Here is a 25734-nt window from a genome sequence, read left to right on the forward strand (position 1 = left end):
GACATATAGACACAGACATACAGGCACACACAGATACAAACATCCATTCCCACCCTCATGCTCTCATATGCACTTACTCCACACTCAACCAACGTGGAGACAGACATAAAGAGACGCTGTACACACGATCACACTCCCCAAGCGTACTCTACAAACCGGGTCTAGGTGCCCCCGCCCCTGGAGGGGGGAACTGCACCCAGACCCAGGTGGTGTTTCCCTTTTCCCTGCGGTGGGGGGAGGCAGACCGCCCCGACTCCGCAGCAGCAGGAAGGCTCCACACTCCAGACCGCAGTCGGACGGCCAACTCCTCCTACTAGCCCCCCTGCTCCAGCAGGTCGCAGAGAACGGGGGTGAGAGAAGACTCCAAACCTCCCTCCACCCGCTCATTGTAATGTTGATGCATGTGTGTTCTAAGGTGCATTTAAAACCCAGGAGGGCATGGAGCTACCTGCCAGAGAGCAGCAGGTAAGCGCATGGTCCCTCCTGCTAGCCCTCAATGTCTACGTGTATTTAAAATTGAGAGGTGGGCAACGATGCCAGGGGTGGGGTGTACACCCTGATGGTACTTTGGACTCCGTGTATCGTGCCCACCCCCAAGATCCTATATGTATGTGTAATGAGAGTGTGAGTAATGTGAATGTCTAAGTTGTGGGATAAAATTGAGGCAGAGGCAGCCAGAAGGGGACAGAGGGGGGGGGGGGGGGGGGGGGGTAGCCTCCTCTGCACCCTGGTGACATACCCCTACTCCAAGGCCCTGCATGTGTGGGTGGTTGTGGTGGAGCGGGAAGAGGGAGGCAGCTGGAGATGGGGAGGGAAGGAAGGGAGGGGCAAGTGACCCCTCCCTGGGGCCAGCTCCCCCGCTGACCCCAGTAGGCACTCCCATACTCCGCGACCCGCCAGGGAAAGGGGGCCCAGGCCCATCCAGACCGGGGCCCAGCACAGCAGCGCCCCACAGAGCCCGGGACAGTCCACCCAACCCCACCACAGAGAAAACTGCACCCACCCCACCATCCACTCATCTTCCAGACTACATAAGACAATAAACACCCAGGCTGAGATCTTCCTCCACCTCTCCTGTATCTCCCCCTCCTGCAGAGGGAGCTCCTGAGGAGAGGAAAGCTCCTGCAAGATGTGACAATCTCCCCCACCAGTTGAAGAGCCCCCCAGGTGGCTCGACGCACCGGCGGCACCCTGCTCCAGGGCTGGGCCCCCATGCACCCACCCGCCCACAACCCCGGCAACACACCAACCAGGACCCAAGCCCCCGAGGCCCGGTCCGGGTCCCAGCCCAGAGACGGAGCACCCCCAGAACCTCACGCCCATCCCGGACCCACCCAGGGCCAGCCAGGCTACCAGGTCAGTAACCCACGTCCGTCAGCACAGACCCTCCCCTAGCCCCGCTGCACGCAGCCGCGAGGAAACAGTCACCGGAGAGCCAACAGAGCCCCTAACCGGACATGACCGCTACCCCGGGTTGAGCCCCCCAAGGAAGATGCCTCCGGGGAACCCCCCGACGCCCTAAGCCTGTCCCTACCCCCACACCAATCACAACAGTGAAGGCGGGACCAAACTATGACCCCCCACCCCCACTAGGTGATGGAGCTGATCAAAGGAGCCCAGAGCAATTGATCTGATGTGGTGGCAGAGGCTGTATCAAGACTAATGTAATCTAATAGATAATTTCTATATTGGTTAGAATTAAGATTATTTTTATTTTTCCAGTTCATGAGGACTGTTTTCTTGGCTATGCATAGGGCAGTGAAAACCATATGGGCGATATTCTTTTCTGAAGTGACATTATCTAAGCTGCCCAACAAACACACTAAGGGGGAAGTTGGAATGTTACATTTCAGACACTTCGATAAGTCTTCACATATCTCGCGCCAAAACTTCTGAACTGGTGGACAGAACCAAAGAGCGTGGATATAATTGTCCGGTGAATTGGTTTGGCAGTGTGAGCAGTTGTTGGTAGACGTAAAGCCCATCTTGAACATCCGATGACCTGTATAGTGCACTCTATGTAATATTTTGTATTGAATTAATTGAAGACTGGGATTTCTAATTAGATGAAAGGTTTTTAAGCAAGTCTGAGACCAGAAGTTTAGGTCTAAGTTAACTGATAAATCCGCTTCCCATTTTGCAATAGGAAGTGATATTGATTCATCTGTTTTAGAAAGCATTCTGTATATTTTGGATAGTAATTTGGGGGGTTTAAGAGTAAGAAATTGAACCACACTTGGTGGTGCTCAGATTCACGGCGAGTGGAGAGTGATAGCTGAGATGAGGAGATGGAGGAAGAGAGGCAAAGAGTGATTCACAGGAGGAGCCTAGTTTATTTCTCACAGTTTTGTTGCCTTGTGGTTCCAAGCGCTGTCACCAATTTTTGCATTTTATTATTATTTCATAACACTTGTTTAATCAGCGACCATTTCTCCCGTGGACTTTTTACAGTCTACAGTCTCAAATCAACACAGCCCTGCCTTCCAGCACTATCAGCAGCAGGAACAGCAGCAACACGTCAACAGCAACATTGTACCCCATCGGGTAAAACATAGGCTATGTTTGCTTTGCATTGTCCCCTTGAAACTTGTCTGCACACTTCTCTGTGTGAGTTCTTATGTCCAGCACAGGTTTATACCTGTCACACACGGTGGACTACAATCACTTTATGAGATTACTTAAGTTTCAGTCATTATGCTCCTACTTCATCACCTTCACCCTGAGCTGCTCTTTCACTCTGTCCTCTGCAACAGGATGTGAGGATTTCTTAATGCTGCTTCACTTAAAAAGAAACAAAATGCTTTGCAGCGAAGTTTCAGTTTGAATTTTGATTTGATGTTTCATATTAATGATTTCACTTCCACACTGCCACAGCTCTGCCCGGCTATCATAGAAAATGTAGTTTAATACATATGAATTAAAGATTTAGTGTTCAGATCCAAGCTAGAGATAGGACGTTTCACTTACAGTTCAGTTAATGTCCATCACAGCAGCAGGCGCCCTGCATCAGGATAAACCCAGTGAGGCTCCTGCACAGGTACACAGGTGTTTTAGGTAATCGCAGCTTTTTCTCTGTTTTTTGGTTAACTGAGAATAAGATGGTCGACACTGACGTTTCAACACTCAGCAGAACTTCCGAAGGGCGGACGTTTCGAAACACAGCTCAGAAGTGTGGTTCAAAACACGATGGTCACATGACCGTGTGCCTATGGACAGTGGTCACATGTCCGTGGTTTCAAACATAAAAAACATGCAGAAAGTTTGAGTTTGAGTTTTGAGGGGTTTTTTCTGCTATATGGGCAGAAACTGAAGGATTATTCCTGCTCATTCACACACACATCCTCATATACAGGAGATTTATTTCTAACTGTTCTCAGTTTTACTCTCTCTGACACCTCAGTGTAAGCACACCCTCAGACTGTAGCAGTAATAAATTAATATTATTATTATTATAAAGAGTAAAGCTAAAAAAAAGTTTCATCCTCTGCTGAGGAATGTGTTTACTCAGGTTGATTAGATATCTGTCAGTATGAAATGGGCGGATGTGATTGGTCATAATTAACCCAGATGGGGGCGTTAAAACGAAAACACATCGAGTCTTTTATTGAAGTCTTTATTATTGAGTTAATTGAAATTTAAAAAAAAAACAAAAAAACGAATGGCAGCTTTTTTGTTTAACAACGTGTAAAACAAACGTCATGACCGTGAAGTCCGTGAGACATTCGGGATTTGAGTTTGTTTATTCAGCGCTTCGAAAACCTGAAAAGCTGTGAGGTCATCACCACAAAAACAGCAGCTTTTTTCTCACATTATTATTTCATGTATAAACTGAGTTACTAAACAGCTGAAAACCTCATTCATGTTATTTTTGCTGAGGTTCGCTGTTCACAGTTAGTCTTTAATAATTTGAACATTTTTCTTTCTTGATTTCTGCTGAACATGTCAATCATACCTGATACTGTACAATATAAAGCGCCTTGAGGCGACTGTTGTTGTGATTTGGCGCTATATAAATAAAATTGAATTGAATTGATACCGTCATATAATAAATACTCCTGTTTAGAATTATGCAGGGTTTATTTTTTTGAATCATTGTTTTAAAGAATGACATTTTCATGACCTGACAACAGCAAAGGCTGTCCAAAATTTGAAGGCTGCTCCAAATGCGGCCCACAAATGCGTCCTCCTTTTCCCCAGATTTGAAGGAGGGGTCTGGCGTATCCTTTGTGGCCCACCCTATCACAGGATTCATTGCGAATCGAAGGCTGAAGAATGTTTTGGGGGAAAATGGCAGACAGTCTAAGCGGTCCAAAAATAAACTTCTAAATATAAGTACTGGGTTTTTATGTCACTAAAAATATCCAGTAGAACAGATGTTAGCATAATGAAGAATCTTTGAGTAGGCCAGTTCCTTCAAAGGATGCAGCCCCTGAACTCGGACAGTTCCACACGTCACATCATTGACGTAAATGCGTTTTAAATCGCTGAAAGCAGAAATTCAGCCAACGTGAAGATGATCAGAAACTTTTTTTGAAGTCATTGTTTGAAGGCTTTTGATTGGCCAGCATTTCTTTGTGGTTAGGGTTATATAGCTAGCTTTTTTGGCCTGCTCTTCACAGCACTTCAAATCATTTTGGGTTTTTATGTGTGTGCTTTCATGTGCACAGTGATATAAGTAACCCTGCTTAAAAAAAAAAGACTGAAATCTCTTTGCAGGTGAACACGTGGACAGTCTGACTGATCCACTTTGTTTAAACTCTCCAACAGCTCCAGCAGCTCAAAGTGAAGCACGAAACTGTGATCCTGACACAGAGCCCACAGACTCCAGGTTAATGCTCAGCGCCCTGTTTTCAGTCTTTAGATCTTTGCACGATAACAGATTCAAAACCATCCTTCTTTTCATTCACCCTGTCTGTTTTCATTTTATTCATTTCTTATTTTATTATTTTTATCATCAACATCCTTTTAAACGTTTTGATGAACGAAGATGCAGAGTCAGGAAGTTTTTTTAAAAGGTTTAAAAACGTAGGAGGAAGTTCTCTGCTCCATCCACTCTTCCTCACTCTTGATTCCATTTTCTGAAAGTCCTTTGAAGTGAATGTTTTCCACTGTGTTGCAGTCTGCTGACATCAAGGTCAAATGGTGGAGAGTCCCAGATGTCCCAGTACGACACCAACTCTCTGCCATCTATAATCCAGTTTTGAGATCCCTTCCCAGACGCCTTAACGCCCACTCACATCCTGGGCCATCTGACCTCAGGAATTCGCATGATAAGGTGGGGCCAGGTTTCACAATGAGCTCACCCGAAACTCTAGCTGATTGGGACCCACACCCAGTTTCACACCTTGGCTCAGGCGATTAGAGGATCATCAGGGGGTCCTTTTGTCCCTCTGTGGGGGGAAACTCCCACTAGGTTTATATCTGGGACTCTCCACCATTTGACCTTAGAACTGAAGAAGCTTCTCGGATGAGAGGTGAAACGTCTTCAAGCAACTTAAAGAAGTCCAGATGCTTTTCTTTGCAAGCTCCTTTGACAATGTGTTATTATTTTCTAACAAAGGAAATGTGCTGATTGATATGGTCTGATATGGCCACGGACCGGTTTATGCTCGACAATATTTTCATGGACCGGCCTTTAAGGTGTCGCGGATAAATACAACAAAATAAAACTAGTACCGGTACCGAAAAAAAAGATTTATTCATAACACACGTGAAAAGACCGAGGAAAACCGAGTTAACGATAAAAACGATAACAAAATAACGCTGAAAACCGATAAAAACCCTGAAAACCATACATTTCACACCTGAGCCTCAACTCTCGCGGCCCGGTACCAAACGACTCACGGACCGGTACCTGTCCGGGGGTTGGGGACCACTGTCTTAAAGAAACGACAGCAGCGCCTTCAATGCTGCACACAAACAGAGCAACAGCGCCCCCTGCTGCAGAACCCAGAACTCCCACTCTGAGCTTTGACTTCTCCAGGCAACCTTCTTTTAGTATTTAGAGAATTCAAACACACACTTCAGAGTCACTTTACTAAGTCAGAAACCTTCCTAACCAAATCTACTGAATCCATTCTCAAATCCATCCAGCTAATTCAGCGTGTGCACATCTTTTTTAATACAGCAGTGAATATACACATGACTGCTGAGAGGGCACCATGCTGACTCAGCCTTAATGGATCCAAATGCAACAAAAGCTGTAAGAAATAAATTGTGAAAATAAATGTCAGTAGTCTGCAGACTTTTGGCAGCATGTGACTGTGTAAATCTGCTGAAGATTAAATGGAATAAAACTGAATGACTAAAGTAAGCTACAGTTCTTCAGAGTTTGTGCTTACATGTAGTATTTGAGTAAAGACACTTTCAGGATGCTCTGCTGGTTCTGGATGAAGGTTTGTTCCCGGCTCTGTGCTGGAATATTTAAGTGAAGCTGATCGTTTTACCTGTTTGTGTTTGCTTCATTCACACTTACGTGTAAAGACGTGATATGAATCCGGCCCAAGGTCCGCTCCGCCTTCTTGAAGGTGGGACAGCTCAAAGTTCAGCTGAACACGCTCCTCCTTAAATGAGATGGTCTAATCTGAGCTGCAGGTTCATAGTCCACTTGAAAAAAGCCCAACACTGAAACACTCATTTCATTTTTAAACCTTCTAAGGTTTTTATTCTAACACATCGTTGGTTAGACAGCAGATAAATGCTTTCAGTCTTCACTCAGGAACATTTTACTTGATTGTAATATTTTAATTTAACTAATAAAAGATTTAATAAAAGAAGGAAGTAGCTTTATTAGTCAGTGAAAACTGAAGCCTTAGACTGCTATTCATTGTAAAGTCCAGCAGGGGACGACTCCTCCGGTTTTCTAAAGAAGCCTTATTGTACAAAAGCCCAAGAAAACATGATCCTGCTGCTCACTGTGAAGTCAGTAAACCCTCTCCTGGTGAATTTATTCTCTGAGATGCTTATTTTGAGTCTTATTGGATCAAACATGAAGTTGTACATTTTGGTCCCATTAGAGGCTCAGAAAGCACGTCACCGTTTTTACATCTGCTGATTTAATTACTGACTTGATGACTGAATGAAGGTTTGTTCTTGTTCATGTCTCTTAATGTGTGAATGACTGAAGTGCAAACATGCATGAAACAACAACAGTTATTCTGAACCAGTAACATAACACCTGTTTGCTCCACAGTTTTGAGTACCAGGTGAAACGAATGAATCTTATCCTGTGGTGTAAACCTTACACTTATGCTTTACACTATAGCCTCTTGATTTTTAGTTTTAAGCAATGGAAACGACTGCAGGTGGTTTTAGTGAAGGACTAGAAGATGATTGTGGGAAAGATGGATGACCCCTTATTAAGAGCTTTATTGTTCCCCTCAGAGGACTCTCATGATAAAGTTTGCATGTTTGTGGCAGATGCAAAGAGCAGCTGCTGGCTATGATCCTGGGTCAGTGTGGTTACGTAAGTGAACCTGCAGAACAAACACAGCAGGGCCAGTTGAAGGACGCTGCAGGGCCACGATAACGAGAGGATGGTACAAGCAGACGGGTTAAAGGTTGTCCACAAGCCAATCACATGACATCCAAAAATCAGCTGATTACAGAAACTACAGGGTGGGCCATTTATATGGATACACCGTAAAAACATGGGAATGGTTGGTGATATTAAAGTCCTGTTTGTGGCACATTAGTATATGTGAGGGGGCAAACTCCTCAAGATGGGTGGTGACCATGGTGGCCATTTAGAAGTCGGCCATCTTGGATACAACTTTTGTTTTTTCAATAGGAAGAGGGACATGTGACACATCAAACTTATTGGTAATGTCACAAGAAAAACAATGGTGTGCTTGGTTTCAACGTAACTTTATTCTTTCATGAGTTATTTACAAGTGTCTGACCACTTATAAAATGTGTTCAATGTGCTGCTGGATTGTCAATGCAACCCTCTTCTCCCACTCTTCACACACTGATAGCAACACCGCAGGAGAAATGCCAGCACAGGCATCCAGTATCCGTAGTTTCAGGTGCTGCACATCTCGTATCTTCACACCATAGACAATTGCCTTCAGATGACCCCAAAGATAAAAGTCTAAGGGGGTCAGATCGGGAGACCTTGGGGGCCATTCAACTGGCCCACGACGACCAATCCACTTTCCAGAAAACTGTTCATCTAGGAATGCTCGGACCTGGCACCCATAATGTGGTGGTGCACCATCTTGCTGGAAAAACTCAGGGAACGTGCCAGCTTCAGTGCACAAAGAGGGAAACACATCATCATGTAGCAATTTCAAATATCCAGTGGCCTTGATGTTTCCATTGATGAAGAATGGACCCACTATCGTTGTACCCCATATACCACACCAAACCATCACTTTTGTTGTTCCAACAGTCTTGGAGGGATCCATCCAATGTGGGTTAGTGTCAGACCAATAGCAGTGGTTTTGTTTGTTAACTTCACCATTCACATAAAAGTTTGCCTCATCACTGAACAAAATCTTCTGCGTGAACTGAGGGTCCTGTTCCCATTTTTGTTTTGCCCATTCTGCAAATTCTGTGCACCGACCTGGGTCATCCTCGTTGAGATGCTGCAGTAGCTGGAGTTTGTAAGGGTGCCATTTGTGAGTAGCTAATATCCGCCGAAGGGATGTTCGACTAATGCCACTCTCCAGTGACATGCGGCGAGTGCTACACTGTGGGCTCTTGCTGAATGAAGCTAGGACAGCCACTGATGTTTCTTCGTTAGTGACAGTTTTCTTTCGTCCACATTTTGGCAAATCCAACACTGAAACTTAGCAAGCAGTTTGCTAACTGTAGCATGGGAGACGGGTGGTCTCGTAGGGTGTCTTGCATTCAAATCTGCTGCAATGACCCGGTTACTGCGTTCACCAGATATCAACACAATTTTGATCCGCTCCTCACGTGTTAACCTCTTCGACATGTCAATGGCTGTGAACAAAGAGAAACCTGTACATAACTCATGAAAGAATAAAGTTATGTTGAAACCAAGCACACCATTGTTTTTCTTGTGACATTATCAATAAGTTTGATGTGTCACATGGCCCTCTTCCTATTGAAAAAACAAAAATTGTATCCAAGATGGCCGACTTCTAAATAGCCACCATCCATCTTGAGGAGTTTGCCCCCTCACATATACTAATGTGCCACAAACAGGACTTTAATATCACCAGCCACTCCCATTTTATTACGGTGTATCCATATAAATAGCCCACTCTGTATTTTCTTTTCCTTGTCTGTATCCACCCTACACCCGAGTGCTTTATTAAAACTTATTTTGTGGTAAAGTTATCAAAATAATTGCCAGGAGGTCTTTCAAGACGTGCTAGGAGAATACTGGCCTGCACAGATGTTATAACCTTTCATCAAGAATGTGTGAATGGCTGTTTACACCTGTGAGAGCTTAACCTGAAAGCTCGCAAAACAGAAGTGTCTCTTTCAGAGGTTTCATTGTGTACATCATGAAAATGATGCAAATGTGACATCTATGCAGAGAAGCTTCCATGTCCCATGTTTAAAAAATGTTGAAGAAAGGGTGATATCTACAACCTGCAGGACACCGGTCCTTGAGGCCTGGGGTTCCCCGCCCGCGACGTTGAACATCCTGTTAGGTCATGATGCTGAACACTACTTTATAGATATCTCAGGCTGACAAGCATTTTGTTTGTTTTTTTAAATATAAAATCCAGGTGAGACTTTGTTCACTTTTCACTGATTCTTTGTTCAGATCGGAGTGAATGTCTTTAGCTGCAGGTCATCAGCTCTTTGGAAAGGTGTGTGTGTGCAAACATAAACCAGACTCCAGCTAAAAACCATCCACATTTTATTGTTCTGTCACTCAGGGGTAAGACAGCAGGCTGTTGCCACAGAAAACATTTCACCGTCACATTACACCAACTTTAAACATTCAACTTTATTCACCGGCTTTCCTTAAAACCCTCGTTAACACACACACACTCTTCACTTCAGACACACGATTCCCTCCAACACTGAGCGGCGCGTACAAAATACTTTTTTTAAAAACAGGAAATCGATGCACACACTTACACACATCTAAATGAACATGTAGCTTAAACAGAGTTTGAGAACTAATCCATGAACATCACTCATCACAGCACAGGTGGTAAAAATCACATTTTCCAGGTCACTTTTCTTAAAAAAATAAATTATGTTTTCCTTACCAGCTGCTCTGAGCAGACGCTAAATTAATCAGTGACCGATGTCAGAAGCATTTTCCTACAAACTAATGTGCAAATCTTTGCATTACTGTGAAAGAAAGCAGAAACATTAAAGCTGCAGCCATCCACCCCACAGTCAGACCACCCACCGACTGTCAGCTTCTAAAAGCAGCTCATTTCTGTCACCCAGACAAAAATCTGTCATTAAGACTTAATTCAGTGAGAAATAAAACCGATGATTATCTGCAGGCAGGTCATCCTTTCACAAATCATTCTTTTAAATCATCCAACTTGCCAGAAGGAGCAGCTGAGACCCCGCCCACCTGACCTCAAACATGCTCCCACACATCACTTGAGATTTACGCCCCCCCCAGGAAATCTGAGTCATCCTAAAGTTAAGCAGCTGCTAGTTTTCATCTTTAAACTTGTTTCAGTTGCTTCAGTTTTGTTTCCTTTTCCTATTTTTTTTTTTTTTTTGATTAGTGAAGCAGATAACTTCATGATGAAGATTGTAAGAAAACTGAAGACAACCCAAACACAAATTTTCTCTGGCAATTTCTGAACAGCTTCTATTTTTGAAGCATTTCTAAAGTTCATGTTTTAAAGCCAAGAATCACTTCAACCACAAAGCCCCCTCCCCCAAAAGATCCACTCTTGGAAGACTTCCTCCCCCCTCCCCCTCCTGTAGCACTGATGTGAATCTAATGTGATTCAGCATTGGCATTAACGGATGCATGTTTGTAAAAGTGACTCTGCATGTATGTGCAGCATGGCAGTGCGTGCTTTAAAAACAGAGCAAGCATGCTCAGTAGTACGGGCCGATGTTCTCATATCCGGCATAGCCCGGCCAATCAGGGAAGATCCCGTGTGAACACGTGGGGCTGCCATATCGGTCGAAGTGAACCTCATAGTCACAGGAGGGCCTACTCCAGGCCTGCTGATGGCCCCTCCTCATCGAGGACCACGTGATGCTATAGTTGTTGCCTTGGTTGCTGTCCCAGTGCTCGCAGCCATCCACCTGGTAGCAGACGGCAAACTCGATGCGCTCATGCGGCTTCAGCTCGCCAGACACAGACACTTCGAAGGAGAAGGTGTCGTGGTGCAGGCTGGGATAGGAGTCCTTCATGTACACACAGTCCACATCCGTGTGGCTTTTCCACGAGTCAAAGGTCACACGCACCTTCACTGACTTCTCGAAAGACACGTTCCTGACTTTGACGGTTCCCGCGAACGCCTTCTCTTTCAACAGGCAGTGCTCGAGGCAGATGAGGTTCTCCTCCAAGCGCTGACGGAACAGCAGGTAGTCTGAAGCAGGCTGAGCGAAGCCCAACACCAGCCGGTCATCCTCAGCTTTGAGTGACAGAGCTGAGCTCAGCTGCTCCTGGATGTTCATGGGAATGTCGATGGGGTCACTGAATGGAGAGAACATCTTCACCCGGGTCAGAGCCAGGCCTTTGTGGTCGGCAAAGGTTACACGCTTTTTGGTTTTGGTCCCGTTTTTGCTAATGGATCTGTCATCCTGGAGCTCGGACTGATCGAGGAGGTGCGAGTGCTGGAACCTCAGAGCAGGTTTACAGGTTTTCCGAGGCTTCCTGTAGGAAAAGTCCTCTTTGGAGAGGTACAGGGGCAGGGTCATGTCGATCGGCATGGTGGGCTCTGGAGGAAGCACGCACAGAACACTGAAACACAGGAAAGAGCGCTTCTGTTAAAATACATCGTTAAAATAATCTTACTCCATTTTAATATTTATCATTACACTGAGAGCTGACTCAAACTGTCTGCTCTTTGTAACACCAGGACGTTAGTTACAGAGCAACAGGATCAGTCAATGCAGATAAACCTGGATTCTTCTATGGAAATATAAGTGGTTTAATTTCTGCTGCTCACTCCACATTACAAACTCTCACTTTATTACAGATGACAAATATCCAAATTAAGTCATATGGACAAACTGAAAAACAGTGCAAGTCCATCATTTACAGTAAATGATGTGATTAAGTCACAGTACAAAGTTCTCAGCACAACAAGAATGTCATCACAGTCTAGGGCTGCTCAATTAATCGAATTTTAATCTCGATTACGATCTGGGCTTTCAACGATCATTAAAAATGACTGAGCTGATTATTAGCCCCTCCCTCGTACTTTACTCTCGCGCTGCTCTCTGCATTTCGAACACGTGTCACAACAATTAAGAGCAGCGGTCCCCAACCTTTTTTGCGCCACGGACCGGTTTATGCCCGACAATATTTTCATTGACCGGCCTTTAAGGTGCCGCAGATAAATACGACAAAATAAAACTACTACTGGTACCGAAAACATTATTACTAACACACGTGAAAAGACCAAGGAAAACCGAGTAAACGATAAAAACGATAACAAAATAACGCTGAAAACCGATAAAAAAAACCCTGAAAACTATACATTTCACACCTGAGCCTCAACTCTCGCGGCCCGGTACCAAACGACTCACGGACCGGTACCGGTCCGAGCCCCGGGGGTTGGGGACCACTGATTAAGGGGACCCGAGGGAAGCTCGGAAAGCTAAGCAGAAGTTATTTGGAGAGGAGAGTGACTGCCGCTGGTTGAAAAGAGGTTAAAAAAAAAAACCCAAAAAAAAAAAAAACAAACACTTGTGGTGTGGAAACATTATGGGCTCGCGGAGTCAGACATGGATCAAGTACACACAGTGTGTAAACTCTGCTACAGTGTCGTAGCTGCAACACAGAGCAACACTGCAAAGTTCACTAAACATAGATGTTTACATTTTTCATTTATGTTTTATATTGCAAACATTTGCACTGTTATCGGTATTTGCACACTATTTTATGACAATCTTTAAAGTCATTATTCAATACATTGTTATTGTTAAATAAATATCGTCAAATAATCGAGATCTCAATTTCAGTGAAAATAATTGTGATTATCATTTCTGCCATAATCGAGCAGCCCTATCACAGTCTGTATCATATTCAAAAAGTACATTTTAAAAGTTTAAGTTTAAACTTCATGATCTTTTTTTGTAACAAAAGTGAACATAAAGAAAATCAATGAGTACAAATCATTTATATGCAGATTGACCAATCACAACAATGTGATTGGTCACTTGCAATGTTGAACCTGGAACAACATTTTCATGATGGTCTGGGAACAACACCAACACGAGGATATCAGATCATCCGTGTGTCATGGTGAGACCACCACAGATTTCACCACATTTTACCTGTAATTGTATGGTAATGTATGTCATGCATCTTTGTGGAACAGGTGACCCACGTTGCTGTAAGTGGTTAGATTTCTGTATAAAAGCTCCAAAGCTCCTTTAGTGGTTTAAGTCCTGCAGCAACTGTGTCAGTGTGTTCTTTACCTGAGGCTCTGAATACAAGTCTTTAATGTGAGTTTACTATGTGTTATTTCATCACTGTATTGTTGTAGTGCATGTATTTTCCAACTTGACCACATTTTACTGCAAACTGATAATAGCCCTTTTTTAAAATTATAATTAAGATGCAGTAAAAAACACCAGTTCTAAGCTCCTAAATTTGACCCGACGATGCTGTAAAGATTCAAACTCAATGAAATTGTCAAAATTTCAGGCTAAACACGAAACAGGTGTAAACTACAGATAACAGCAACAATCCTCATATCGGTCATGAATTATGCCCATATTGGGAAGAGGGGAGCAGAGTCTCTCTTGAGTCTGATATCACATCCAGTAAATTTTCTGTCTGACAACATCTGAAGCAGAGCAAACAGTGACAACAGCCGTGAAGACTGTAAATATCCAGCATATCTTATCTGCACAAACAGTTAATCAGGTCAGTGAAGACAAAGGTGGAGCTCGTATGCCTGAGCCCCTGCAGTAAATCTGACCCTCGTTAATCCACATCAGGACAACACTGGGATTCTGATCCTTCTCACACAGACAGACACCTCAATCAGGAGCTGTGACCTAAACCATCTCATTGTTAAAGTCTTTAAAACACACAGGAAACAACCTTTGACCAAGTGACTGACTTAGAGTCTGGGGTCAGATACAGCCAGTCATCCAGGTGGTGACCTGTACACAGGTGTCTGTGCTGGCGACCTTCATTAATGGGAAAAGATTTAGAGTCTGAGCAGACTTCAGATGATGAGATATGGAATCACAGCATGATATATTTTCAAAATACAGAAATGCAAAAGCAGCATTAGAATTTGTTTTCAAGTAGCACAGCGCATCAGCTTAAGGTAAAAGAAGAAAAAAAACAACAACTGAGCATCAGTGAAACAAACGTTATCCATCAGGAGGAAAACTTTAGCTTCCTCCAATCTGCTTACCTCTAAATCTGACTAGGGCTGAACGATATATCGCATTTGCGATAATATCGCGACATGATCAAGTGCAATTTTCTAACCGCAAAGGCTGCGATTATACTGCGATTATAAGGCTGCCCAAATTACTACCATATCCCAGAATTCATAGCGCGGCCCAGCCAAACTCCAGTTTCCAGCAATGGCGGCCGCTACTAAGTTTTAAAATTACTCATACTAATCTTTCTGGGTCACAAAATAAACTTTTAACATATTTTCAGGCGAGAAAGTAGTTGTGTAAACATCAAATATCTGCTCGGTTTATCAAGATATCCCATATTTGCAAAAGTGCTTCGACGTTTTCAGAGGCGTCTGCTACCCACCAGCTCGACAGCTAGCCGGGAGCTCGAGGGTTACTGATGCGGCCGAGAACGGCACAACTCCCGGCACATCATTTTCAGATCACCGCGGAGTTTCGCTGCTCGGGTTAAACGTAATATATAAGTCACTTAGACAACCTAAAAATGTTATTGTTGGGCTTTTTTCAGTGTTTTGTTTGTTCGTGAGTAAATCGGTTTGGCTGAGATTAAAGTTATTAGATTAGATAAAATAAAACTTTATTAATCCCCCGGGTGGGTTCCTCCTTGGTTTTCACACAGCTGACTAAACGTCAAACAGAAAACTTATTAAACAGAAGTATGAGACAGTCGAGAATTTACACCAGTGTCTGGTTATATTTTAGATAGCAAGAAGCAGACGGCCGAGTTTATTAAACTCCACCGAGACAGCGGTGACGCTAATCAGAAGGCTAGACCGTCCAATTTCACGCCTTTAAATTTTAAAGGCGTGTTTGTGTGTGTGTTTATACAATTGCTATTATGTTTGCACTTTATGTGTAATGTTACTGACTGCAGAGATCAGTAAGATGTGTGTATTTTTTATTTATTAGTTTTATTTATTTAATATTATTTTTTAATTGAATGACTGTCTAGTAGTTCACAGATGTCGAAAAACTGAGTGTGGTAAAGCCACTGATTTTTTTTATGTATATTTCTGCAATCTGCACATTGTACTGACTTTCATTTTAATGTTTACACCAGGGTTCCTTGTCAGCACTTTATGCTCAGATGTTTGTAAGCTAAAAATAAACTATTGTGTATGTTCAAATATACTGTTGTGATTGAAGAAGTTAAATAAAAATGTCAGTCATCAATTCATGCATCACCTCATGTCATCATAACAGAGGTCTGTCTTCCAGGAAAGAACAGTTTAAAATTAATGTAATATAGTATTGGCCATACTATATGATGTATTGCTTGTCTTTGTTTAATAATACAGAAGACAAAGACCTTAAAAAATAATCGCATATCGCATCGCAATCGCAATATTGGGGCAAAAAAAAATCGCAATTAGATTATTTTCCATAATCGTTCAGCCCTAAATCTGACTGCAGCACAGAAGCACTTTAATTACGAGTGTCCTTTAAACCTCCAAGCATGACAGTTAAACAGCAACATCAGTTAGCCATGAGAATAATCGGCTGATGTGAACGAATGTAACACTAGTGTTTGTCACCGACTGTTAGTAAACCATCACACTGTGAATGTGATGCATATTAACAGACTATTGAGGTGTTTCTAATATTCTGACACCCTAGTCTATGTACACAGAAGGACAACATAAGAAACAATGAGTGACAATATTTAATATCAACTAGGGCTGGGCAATATTATACCGTTTATGGTAATACCGGTATAACGTTTGGCAACGATAAGAAAATGAAATATTGCGATAGAATATGGGTAAAAGGCGCATGCGCAGTGCCTTTGTTTTCATATGCACATGGTGGAAAAAGCACGGCGGAGAATGACAAGGGCGAAAGCGGATCGTTGAATGAAACAGATAAACCAGAATTGGTTTGTAAAAATGCTGCAGCTTCAGTGGTGTGGAACTGGTTTAGCTTTCGTCTGTCAGATACACAACAAAGCACTATTTTGGTAGAGCATGCTAGCGGGCCATCGTTATTACCGTGTTTTTTGGAAAATACGGCACACTTAAAATCAATTCTTAGATTTTTCTGAAAATCGACAGTGTCCCTTATAATCCTGTGTGCCTTATGTTTGGATTCTGGTTGTGTTTACTGACCGCGAAATGAGTACGAATTTGCTAAGCTACAAACCCGCACCGCTTGATGGATTGTCGGAGCATTACGGCTATCATAGGCAGGAGCCTCGCGGAGTGATACGTACTGTGCTTCAACATAATATTACCGTATTGTGTGTGTATAACCTCTTTTTAAGTTTTGTGGATATTATACATGGTTATGCTGAGGATAACTGTCAGCAAGGAATTTGCATTTGCACTGTTAAATTTTTATATAACTTCAATACACATAAAAAACAGCAGCTTGTTTAAATGAAAATACATTGATGGGCTTTTTTTTGCACTAATAAAGTTGTGGAGTTGTAAAGTATTTTGTCTAGTGTCGATTATATCGTCAGTTATATCGTTATCGCAAATTTTCAAATTTTTATCATGATAAATATTTTTGGTCATATCACCCTGCTCTAATATCAACTTCAATTATGAGTCTGTGATAAACATGGCTGAATTGCCAAAAATACTGGAAAATATTTTAAATTTCGAAAAATAAATCCTTAACAGTCTCTTCGTGTTGTATTTAACTCGTTGAGACTGGACAGGTGTACCTAGTAAAACGCCAACATAAAACCTACACTAACACAGTTGCGTTCACGGTGCCCCCTCTCATCAGGTGAAACGGACTTCAGTGAAAACACCGGAGCAGCAGGAGCTCCACACCACAGACACATTTACCTGCTAGCAAACTCTTCAGGTCAACACCAGCAGCACACCCACTCTGACGCTTCACCTTCAGGTGTAGCGTAAGTTTCGTCACACTTCCGTGTCTTGCACGATAAATGGTGCCACAGTCACACCCCCTCCAAGTCACCACGTTGTGGTCACCTTCCGCCATGTCCGTGGGTTTCATTCATTCATTCATTTACCAAAAGCGTGAAAACGTTTGTAAAACCACAGCTTTCTGCGGCCCACGCTACGTCACACACACACCTGAGTACGTATCGATGTTTGATGAGAGAACCGGCAGGTTAATGCAAACAGGAAGAAATTAAAAGAACGAAGAAAGAACCGAACAGTCTGAGTTTTGTTCTAAAGAGTTAAAGAAGATAAATAAACTGCAGTCTTACGTCTTTAAACACTGAAAACCATTAATATTAATACTTTAAACTTAGAGTTTGGTTCAAAGCAGTACACTGTTAACCTCAATCATGAAAAAGAACTGCAGACACACAAACTCGCTGTATCTGAACTTTTACTTCACAGTGTAACTGCACGATGGCTCCAGAGCCTCTTAAAGGCTTCATTTATGACGTCATCAGAACCTAACCGGGCCTCTAAGGCTCCGGACTCTAGTGTTCACACCAGAACTTCAGTACCATCAGCGTTCAGCACCACGGTCTTATCTGGAGCTGCTGCCGAGAACCATTTGCGGTTTGTCCGGTTTCGTTGTGCCGTCACCGCGCTGTGCCCTGGTCCTCGGTCTGGTCCTGTTTCCGGGTCTCCGTCCTAGATCTCTGAGGACTCCGCAGCAGCACTCTGCTCGGGCGCTAACTCTCAGCTCACACTAAAACCGGTGAGCCGCTTTTCTTCTTCTCGTGCCTTCAAACGGCCACGCCGCTTACACGTGGACACGCGTCCGCAGCCAATCAGAGAGCGCGCTGACGGAGTGGTCGGCGGCCTGGCGCCCTGCTGTCAGAGCCGTCTCTCCGCGTGAAGATTGACAGAAAGCCGTAATCTGAGTTATTTATCGTGGTTCGTAGGGCCCAGTTTAGCGCCTCGTGCTGTTTTAGTAAATTAAATGTAGATTAAATCAAACATCATCCGCTTACTACCTGGAAGCATGAATATTAACCCTGTAAAGGTAAAACTTCACAAAAATACCTTTAAAAAACGCCTGGAATAAATAAATACATTGAAAATATATTAATTTGCATTTATGTTTTATAATTTATATCATATTTGCTACATCCGACATTGTTTTCCAATTTATTTATCTCTTTATGTGAAACTTATTTATTTTTATTATTTATTATTGTTATTATTATTATTATTATTATTATTATTATTATTATTACCTATTTTTCGGGAGGAAGTAAACTTATGACGTAGAACTCTAAAAAAACTCAAACTGGATCAAATATGATGCAGCTGTTTTACAGAGTTCAGGCTCATATTTTTGTGATTTTAACAGTTTTCTCTTAAGGCCTGTGAATTGGTTCTACTTAAAACTTTAGTTTAAACTCTTAAGTTTTCAATATGTGCATGTTTGTTTTTTCAGATTTTCTTTGGTGTAAAATTTAAAAATGAGCAATAAAATTTGTATATTTATGTGAGAAGAAGCTAAAGTGAGATGCAAAACCTGCTTACAAAAAAGAGGAGAGACTCAAGTCTTCACTGGGCCAAAACACGTGTGAACATGTATAACATTTCATGTCATTTAGATTCTGTCTATATATTTTTGGTTTGTTTTAATACATGAGTGCATGTATACATACACACACACACATATATATTTGTATTTGTACATGTAAATGCAAGTATACATATGTTTATATATTGGCTTGTTGTATATATCTAAAATAAAGAATAAAAAAAATAAAGAATAAAAAAAAATAACATCTGTAAGAGACAGCTGGAGACATGTAACAGCAAACTGTGTCTGCAATGTCTGTGGGTCTCTTTGCCTCTGTTTGCATCTGTGGGTTTAGGATGAGTGAGGGTCTTGGGGTCATTGCTGCAGCACTTGTGGGCTGCATGTGCAGCTGAACCTTTACACCCGAGCACAGACACACTGAATGTTTTTTCTGTAATTCTTCTAAAAACATGAACACACGTGACATTTTCATATTGATTTTCTTTTAACATGAGCTCACTTTGTGTCCGTGTAACAGTGCTTTGTGTTTTGTAGGACACTACAAGTCTCCCCCCCCCCCATGATGCTGAACAGCTGACAGCTTTGTAAATAGCAGCTCTGATTCGGACACGATCCCAGGTTAGAGAACGGGCTGTGGTATTTTGGTGCTTCACCTTAGCACATGAAGCACAGCTGGTACACACACAGGCACAGGTTACACCTCAGTGCTGTCAGTGAGGTGCGTGGAGTTTGCATTGGTGGTGTGATTAAACAGGAGATCTGAAAACATCCCCACATCCGCTCTGAGATTATAATCTTTACTTATTGTTAATTTTTTTAAATCTAAACAGCTGATTGATTATCTGAGAAGAAAGTTCCTGGTGAAGTTTATGACTTTACAAAACCGTCCCTTTCACTCTCGCACAAATCACCCGTGACCCTAGTCTCCACCCACTCCACCCTGCCTCCACTCTCAGACACCACCTGTTGTTTTGAATGGTTGACCCCATATATTTAAACTCCTCCACCTTCCCTTGCTCTGCTCTTGCAGCTTTAGTGATGATTTTCACATATTTAAAGGTTTTAAATATTAACTATTGTCACTTTTGGCATCTTTGACTGTAAATTGTTTTTACAAACTAAACCTTTTGTGCCTTTGTTGTTGATAAAGTTATCAGATTATTATTATTAAATTAATTCCATCAGAAGAAGATATAGAAGATATCTTTATGTTATAATATAAAGCATATTGACTGAATGTTGTTGTGAATTAGGGCAATATAAATAACACTGAATTAAACTGCCTGTTTTATTTCTTAACTCTGATAAATAATCTTCATATTCTAATAATCACAAAGACCAAAATTAGTAAAAAAATTGAATTAAACCCTTCATGTTAAAAAAAAACTTGAACTTTAGCAAATACAGGAAAACGAAACTGAACCTAAACTACATTTAACACCGAAAGTAAAGTGCTCAAAAAATCAGGATCAGTCTTAAACTCTCCCCTCTGTACATGTTAACCTAAAACACCTGAAGCATGAGATTAAACTATTATAGATTTCTGAGGTGTCTGCAGCGTGGCTCTGAATGAGGTCCGCAGCTGAAAAAGGAACTTTATTAATTCTGTTCTTTATGCATCTTTGCAAACATCACATAAAGCACAAATACAGTCTTTGCAGAGCACCTCCGACAGCAGCAGGACGTCCCTGCAGAGATACTTTGTGTTCCAGCAGCTGCAGCATGAAATGATGTCAGCACGAATGGTGGCCTTCCAGCCTCGTTAGGAAACAGCCTGCTGCTGTTCTGGCACAGTATCATGTAAATATTTGTTCAGAACTCAACCTACTGAACGCTGGGGTTCAAGAGCAGAAAGAGAAGCTCTCTGCTCTCTGATAAGGACCCTGAACGCAGCACCACATGACTTGAAAATAGACCGAGCTGTGCTGTGACAAAGGTGAAATGTTAATCACGGCAGTCGATCACAGCTGAACACGCTGTGTTCTAAGGCTTCTAACTCTCTGTGGGTTCAGTCAGAAGCTGATGAAAATGAAATGGAGTTTACTGTTCAGGGAATAAATTATAAAACATACAGAAATCCATCATCTGCTTCCCAATCACTTCCAGTTTAGAGTCGGTTTGTGCTGGACATGTGTGTGTGTTGGGGGGAGGGGTCTTTTATCAGCACTATATGAGCTGGAATAATAAGAGTAATTATTCTCGGTGTGGAAGAATTTGAACGAAGTCAGAAACAGAGCAAAACAGGACAAAATCTGCTGTGAATAGACATAAATATTAAAGTGACTGAACACAAAAATTTGATTGGTGGTCACATGATTTTGACTAATAGTGCAAATTTGTTTACTGCATGTAATATTTAAATATTTATGTGCGATGTCATGTTAAGTTATAGCAGTTTGTTTCTGTGATCTCAATTGGTCAGAAGAGATTTTGTTGGCAGTGATCCTGAAAAAATATATGAGTATTGTCCCTGTGCAACTTGTATGTACAGTATATATATATACGGTGTATACATACTGTGTATATGTGCAGTGCTGTGTTGAGTTGTGTTCTGGACTCTGCAGCTAAAAGTTGAAATCAGGTGAAGCGTGTGAACGAGGTGCAGTGGCTTTGGCTTTGATCCTGAACCTTTCAAATCAATCAGTGCTGCTTGTTTAAGGCCATTATGGGACCTCCGCTGTACATGGATGTGCTCATGTCTTTAACCTGCTCTGTCTAGCTTGGGGGAACTGTGAAAGCTTTTGTTAGTTTAAGTTTTATTCTCGCAGAAACCAGAAGAAGCGCACACATCTGTAATTTACACCTAAACTCCACCAGCTGTGGGAATAATTGCTCCATTTCCTCCACGTTAACGATCAGTGAACAATACCAAAGAAGAAATGATTACATTTAAATAACAATGGGCCTGATTTACATATGAAAGCTGCAAAATGCATCAGCACAGAGGTAAGGACCTGGGGCTTCCATACAGCACCTGCATGTGGATCAATAGCTTCCTCTCGGGCCGTAGACAGAGAGTCAGAGTTGGCCATCACACATCCTCAGCCCTGAGTCTCAGCACTGGCTCACCCCAGGGCTGTGTGCTCAGTCCACTGCTCTACTCTCTCTACACACACGACTGCACTCCTCGCCACCACAGCAACATCTTTGTGAAATTTGCAGATGACACCACAGTGGTGGGGCTCATTTCCAAGGGAGACGAGTCTACGTACAGAGACAAGGTGGAGCAGCTGACGTCATGGTGTAAGGCCAATAACCTCCTCCTCAACACTTCAAAAACCAAAGAACTCATAATAGACTTCAGAAGGAAAAAGGCAGAGATCCAACCACTATTCATAAATGGGGACTGTGTAGAAAGGGTGGCAAGCTTCCGCTTCCTGGGAGTCAATATAGAGGAGAACCTTTCCTGGAGTGTGAACACCTCCGAGCTGCTGAAAAAGGCCCAACAGAGACTGTACTTCCTGAGAATTCTCAGGAGGAATAACATCACACAGAGACTGCTGGTGTCCTTCTACAGAGCCACCATTGAGAGTGTTCTAACTTACTGCATATGCATCTGGTACACTAGCTGCACAGGGGCTCAGAGGAAAGCACTCCAAGGGATCATTAACACCGCCCAAAAGATCACTGGCTGCCCTCTCCCCACACTGGAAGTTCTACACAACGCCCACTGTTTTAAAAAGGCCCAAAACATCATAAAAGACACCTCACATCCTGGCCACTCCCTGTTCGAACTGTTGCCCTCAGGCAGACGGTACAGGGCAATCAGAGCAAGGACTAATAGACTCAAACACAGCTGTTATCCAACTGCAATAACACATCTGAATACTACAAAAAAATGTCCATCACGCCACTCTTGTGTTAATCTATGCACGGTCTGAAGCATGTGTGTGGGAATGTATGTGAATGTTTTACTGTTATATCTTATTAGTATTTTAAGTATTCTATCTATTTTATTTATTGAATTTTATTGTTTTATTTATATTTCGATATTGCTAGGGATGATGCAATGATCGGGGACCATTCTTAATTTCGTTGTTCTCATGACAATGACAATAAAGTTTCTGATTCTGATGTCTTAATTAGCTACACACACACACACACACACAGTATATGATTTATTGCTGGTTCAGCTCTGTGTAGTTATACTGAGGCAGCTGATCCTGTTCATATGATGTATCACTTTAAAACATTTATGATACAGTTCCTGTAGCTCTGCTGTCCTGATTCTGTGGATTTAAATGTGTTTGTTGGTCTGTTAATTAAAAAGACAAAAATGCATTTTTTATTTGAAGGATAATTCTAATTAAATGTTTGAAAATTAATTAATCTGATATAATTAATTAAGATAAAAAAACGAAATGCCTAATTTATGTTAAATAATTATGTAATTCATAATTTCACTTTTTTAACTTTATAGAAGTTGAATAACAGCAGCTGACACCGACAAAAAAAAGACTCCAGATGTGTTTGAACGGCTGATTAATTATCAGCACTTTGTTGCTTTTATTCATGTTTTTATTAACGTCTGTTTTCATCATGTGGTTCACACATTTCCCTAAACTCAACAAAATGTAGAAATTAAAAATAAATTTCTTTATGAATTATGAATTAAATGGGATTTAAAATGTATCAACTTCAAGCTTTAAAGCTTAAATCATTTATTTATTTAAAGTTATTTTTTTCATGGTCTGTTTTTTCCTCAGTATTATTAACTATTTTTTAAAATTTCTTCTTTCTTGTTTATTTGTTCTTTATTTAAACTTTATTTCATTTCTTGAACTCTCGGTATAGCAGAGTGATGAGAACTTTCTCTGATGAATACTTGAATGGAAGCGGGGATGATCAGCATCAGCAGCTTTCAGAAGGACATGAAGAGCAATGTTCCCTCTAATTTTTCACGTGTCTGAGCGAACACGCAAACTCCCTGAGCGGTCTCTTGGACCTCTGTGAGCAACAGCAGACATGTGCACTGTGGTCACGCCAGCATCGAATCCATCCAAGTTACATGGTTTATTACAATAATCAAATTACAGCATTTATGTTACACTACTTTTAATTAACTGCTTTAGCCCACTTACAATGTAAATTTAAAAAAAAAATCTTGTTCATGACCTGTGTAGCATGGTAACACTATTGGAAGTAAAAAAATAACTTGAACTCCAATTTTGAAAACACAACTTTTTATTATTATTATTATTATTTTTTATAAAGCTCTGACTTGTATTATGAGTCTGTGGTCTGGGAGAGAGTCCTGTAACTCTCTGTGTGCAGAATACAGTATAAAATGACCAGTGCTGGGCAATTAATTATATAGTTACTTCTTCAAAAAAAGTTACTGAGTTTTGTAAACAAGAAAGTTTTTTGCAGCTGTTTACCTAAAAATGCAGCCAAGGCGTTTTTTAAATAAACATTTCAAACTATTTACAGAACAATCAGCTGTTCTGCATCAAATTTGATGCCACAGAAATTATTTGTGCCACTCCAAAAAATCATTTCTGTCCACTATGAGATAAAGGAGAACAACAGCCTGATACCTGCAGGCCTGGCAACAGGAGATGTATCAATCCTGTAACACCTGTAACATTCAGCAGTCGCCTCATTGTTCTGACACACACAACAAAACTATTGACTACACTACACACTAACTACACAGGATTTGCGCTAAACGTCGCAAATCTCTCACATCTCAAAACACCGGCATCATTCCTAAAACTTCCCCCCTCCCTAAACAACTAAATGCTATGTTTTGATTGGTCGACATGGTACATTTTTCAACCAATAGGAAAGGGCGGGGTTTTTTGGTTTTGTTTTTGCTCCCAGGCTTTTGAGTGTTTTCCGTATAAAACGCCGTTTTTACCGTTTCTCCCCGCACTAAATATAAACAACGACAGTATTCAGGAAGAAAACCAAACATTGCATATTTTTATCATAACTCTGGTTTTACGTGGCCTATCAACACAATTTAAAAACTGGTATAAAGTCCACACCTTTTCCGTCAATTGTTCCGTCTGTCCTGCTCACATCTCCAATGGTTGTACACGTTGTCATTAATGTGGCTTCACTCCACATCAGCCGCTTTGCTAGCTAAAACACCGGCGTCGGCACATAAGGATGTATGGCAAGCCATTAGTGCCAATGGCTTGCCATAAGGACGCTGTCATAGCCTGTCAACGACATCAAAGTTAAAGAGAATATAGTTGTGATTGCTTGCAACATTATAATATTGTAAATGGTAAATGGCCTGTATTTGTATAGCGCTTTACTAGTCCCTAAGGGCCCCAAAGCGCTTTACACATCCAGTCACCCACCCATTCACACACTGGTGATGGCAAGCTACATTGTAGCCACAGCCACCCTGGGGCGCACTGACAGAGGCAGAGTGGTAATGGGTGTAAGAACACAAAATAGAAAATAGGCCTGGGATGGGAACAAAGAACTGGGGTGCAGGGCAGAAAGACAATCAACCCCCACCCCCAAGGCATGAAGCAAGAGTTAGAGGGTGAGGGGCAGACAAAGGGCAAATGGACACTACCATAAAAGGAGATGGGGATCAGGGTGTCAGCACCCTTGGCCACTTTCCATTGTGGGGGTGTTTACTGTAGGGGGGAGGAGACCAGAGGTTATAACTGTAACTGTTGCGTGGAGTTCTTTAGATCAGCCTTTAGCATAGGACTGCATAGGAGTGCAGTGTGCTGATCTCCAGATGCATCTGTAAGAATAATGGGTAATAAAAGGATTGTGTAAAACATGGAAACATCTCAGCGTGATCTC

General features: G+C 41.8%; 2 protein-coding genes across 3 annotated transcripts in view; both read right to left on the minus strand.

Moving 5' to 3' along the window:
- The window catches only part of LOC101470943 (scavenger receptor cysteine-rich type 1 protein M130), a 254258-nt gene that overhangs the window by 145789 nt on the left and 82735 nt on the right, over nt 1–25734 (minus strand). The gene's annotated exons all lie outside the window — the stretch shown is intronic.
- On the minus strand, nt 9825–18296 carry ppp1r3b (protein phosphatase 1, regulatory subunit 3B). 2 transcript variants are annotated; one of them, XM_004561865.3, is made up of 2 exons: nt 17963–18296; nt 9825–11875 (listed from the first exon to the last, which is right to left on the minus strand). In XM_004561865.3, the coding sequence occupies exon 2, from the start codon at nt 11842–11844 to the stop codon at nt 11002–11004; it is 843 nt and encodes a 280-aa protein (XP_004561922.2). In that variant the 5' UTR covers nt 11845–11875; nt 17963–18296; the 3' UTR covers nt 9825–11001. The 2 variants fall into 2 exon arrangements, with proteins under 2 accessions (XP_004561922.2, XP_023009129.2); XM_023153361.3 differs by lacking the exon at nt 17963–18296 and adding an exon at nt 17322–17931.

This window comes from Maylandia zebra, linkage group LG7, assembly GCF_041146795.1.
Source record: "Maylandia zebra isolate NMK-2024a linkage group LG7, Mzebra_GT3a, whole genome shotgun sequence".
In the NCBI taxonomy this organism is placed as follows: domain Eukaryota; kingdom Metazoa; phylum Chordata; class Actinopteri; order Cichliformes; family Cichlidae; genus Maylandia; species Maylandia zebra.

Coding starts and splice junctions, on each gene's coding strand:
- ppp1r3b (XM_004561865.3), bottom strand. CDS start 11,844: ATGCCGATCGACATGACCCTGCCCCTGTACCTCTCCAAAGAGGACTTT.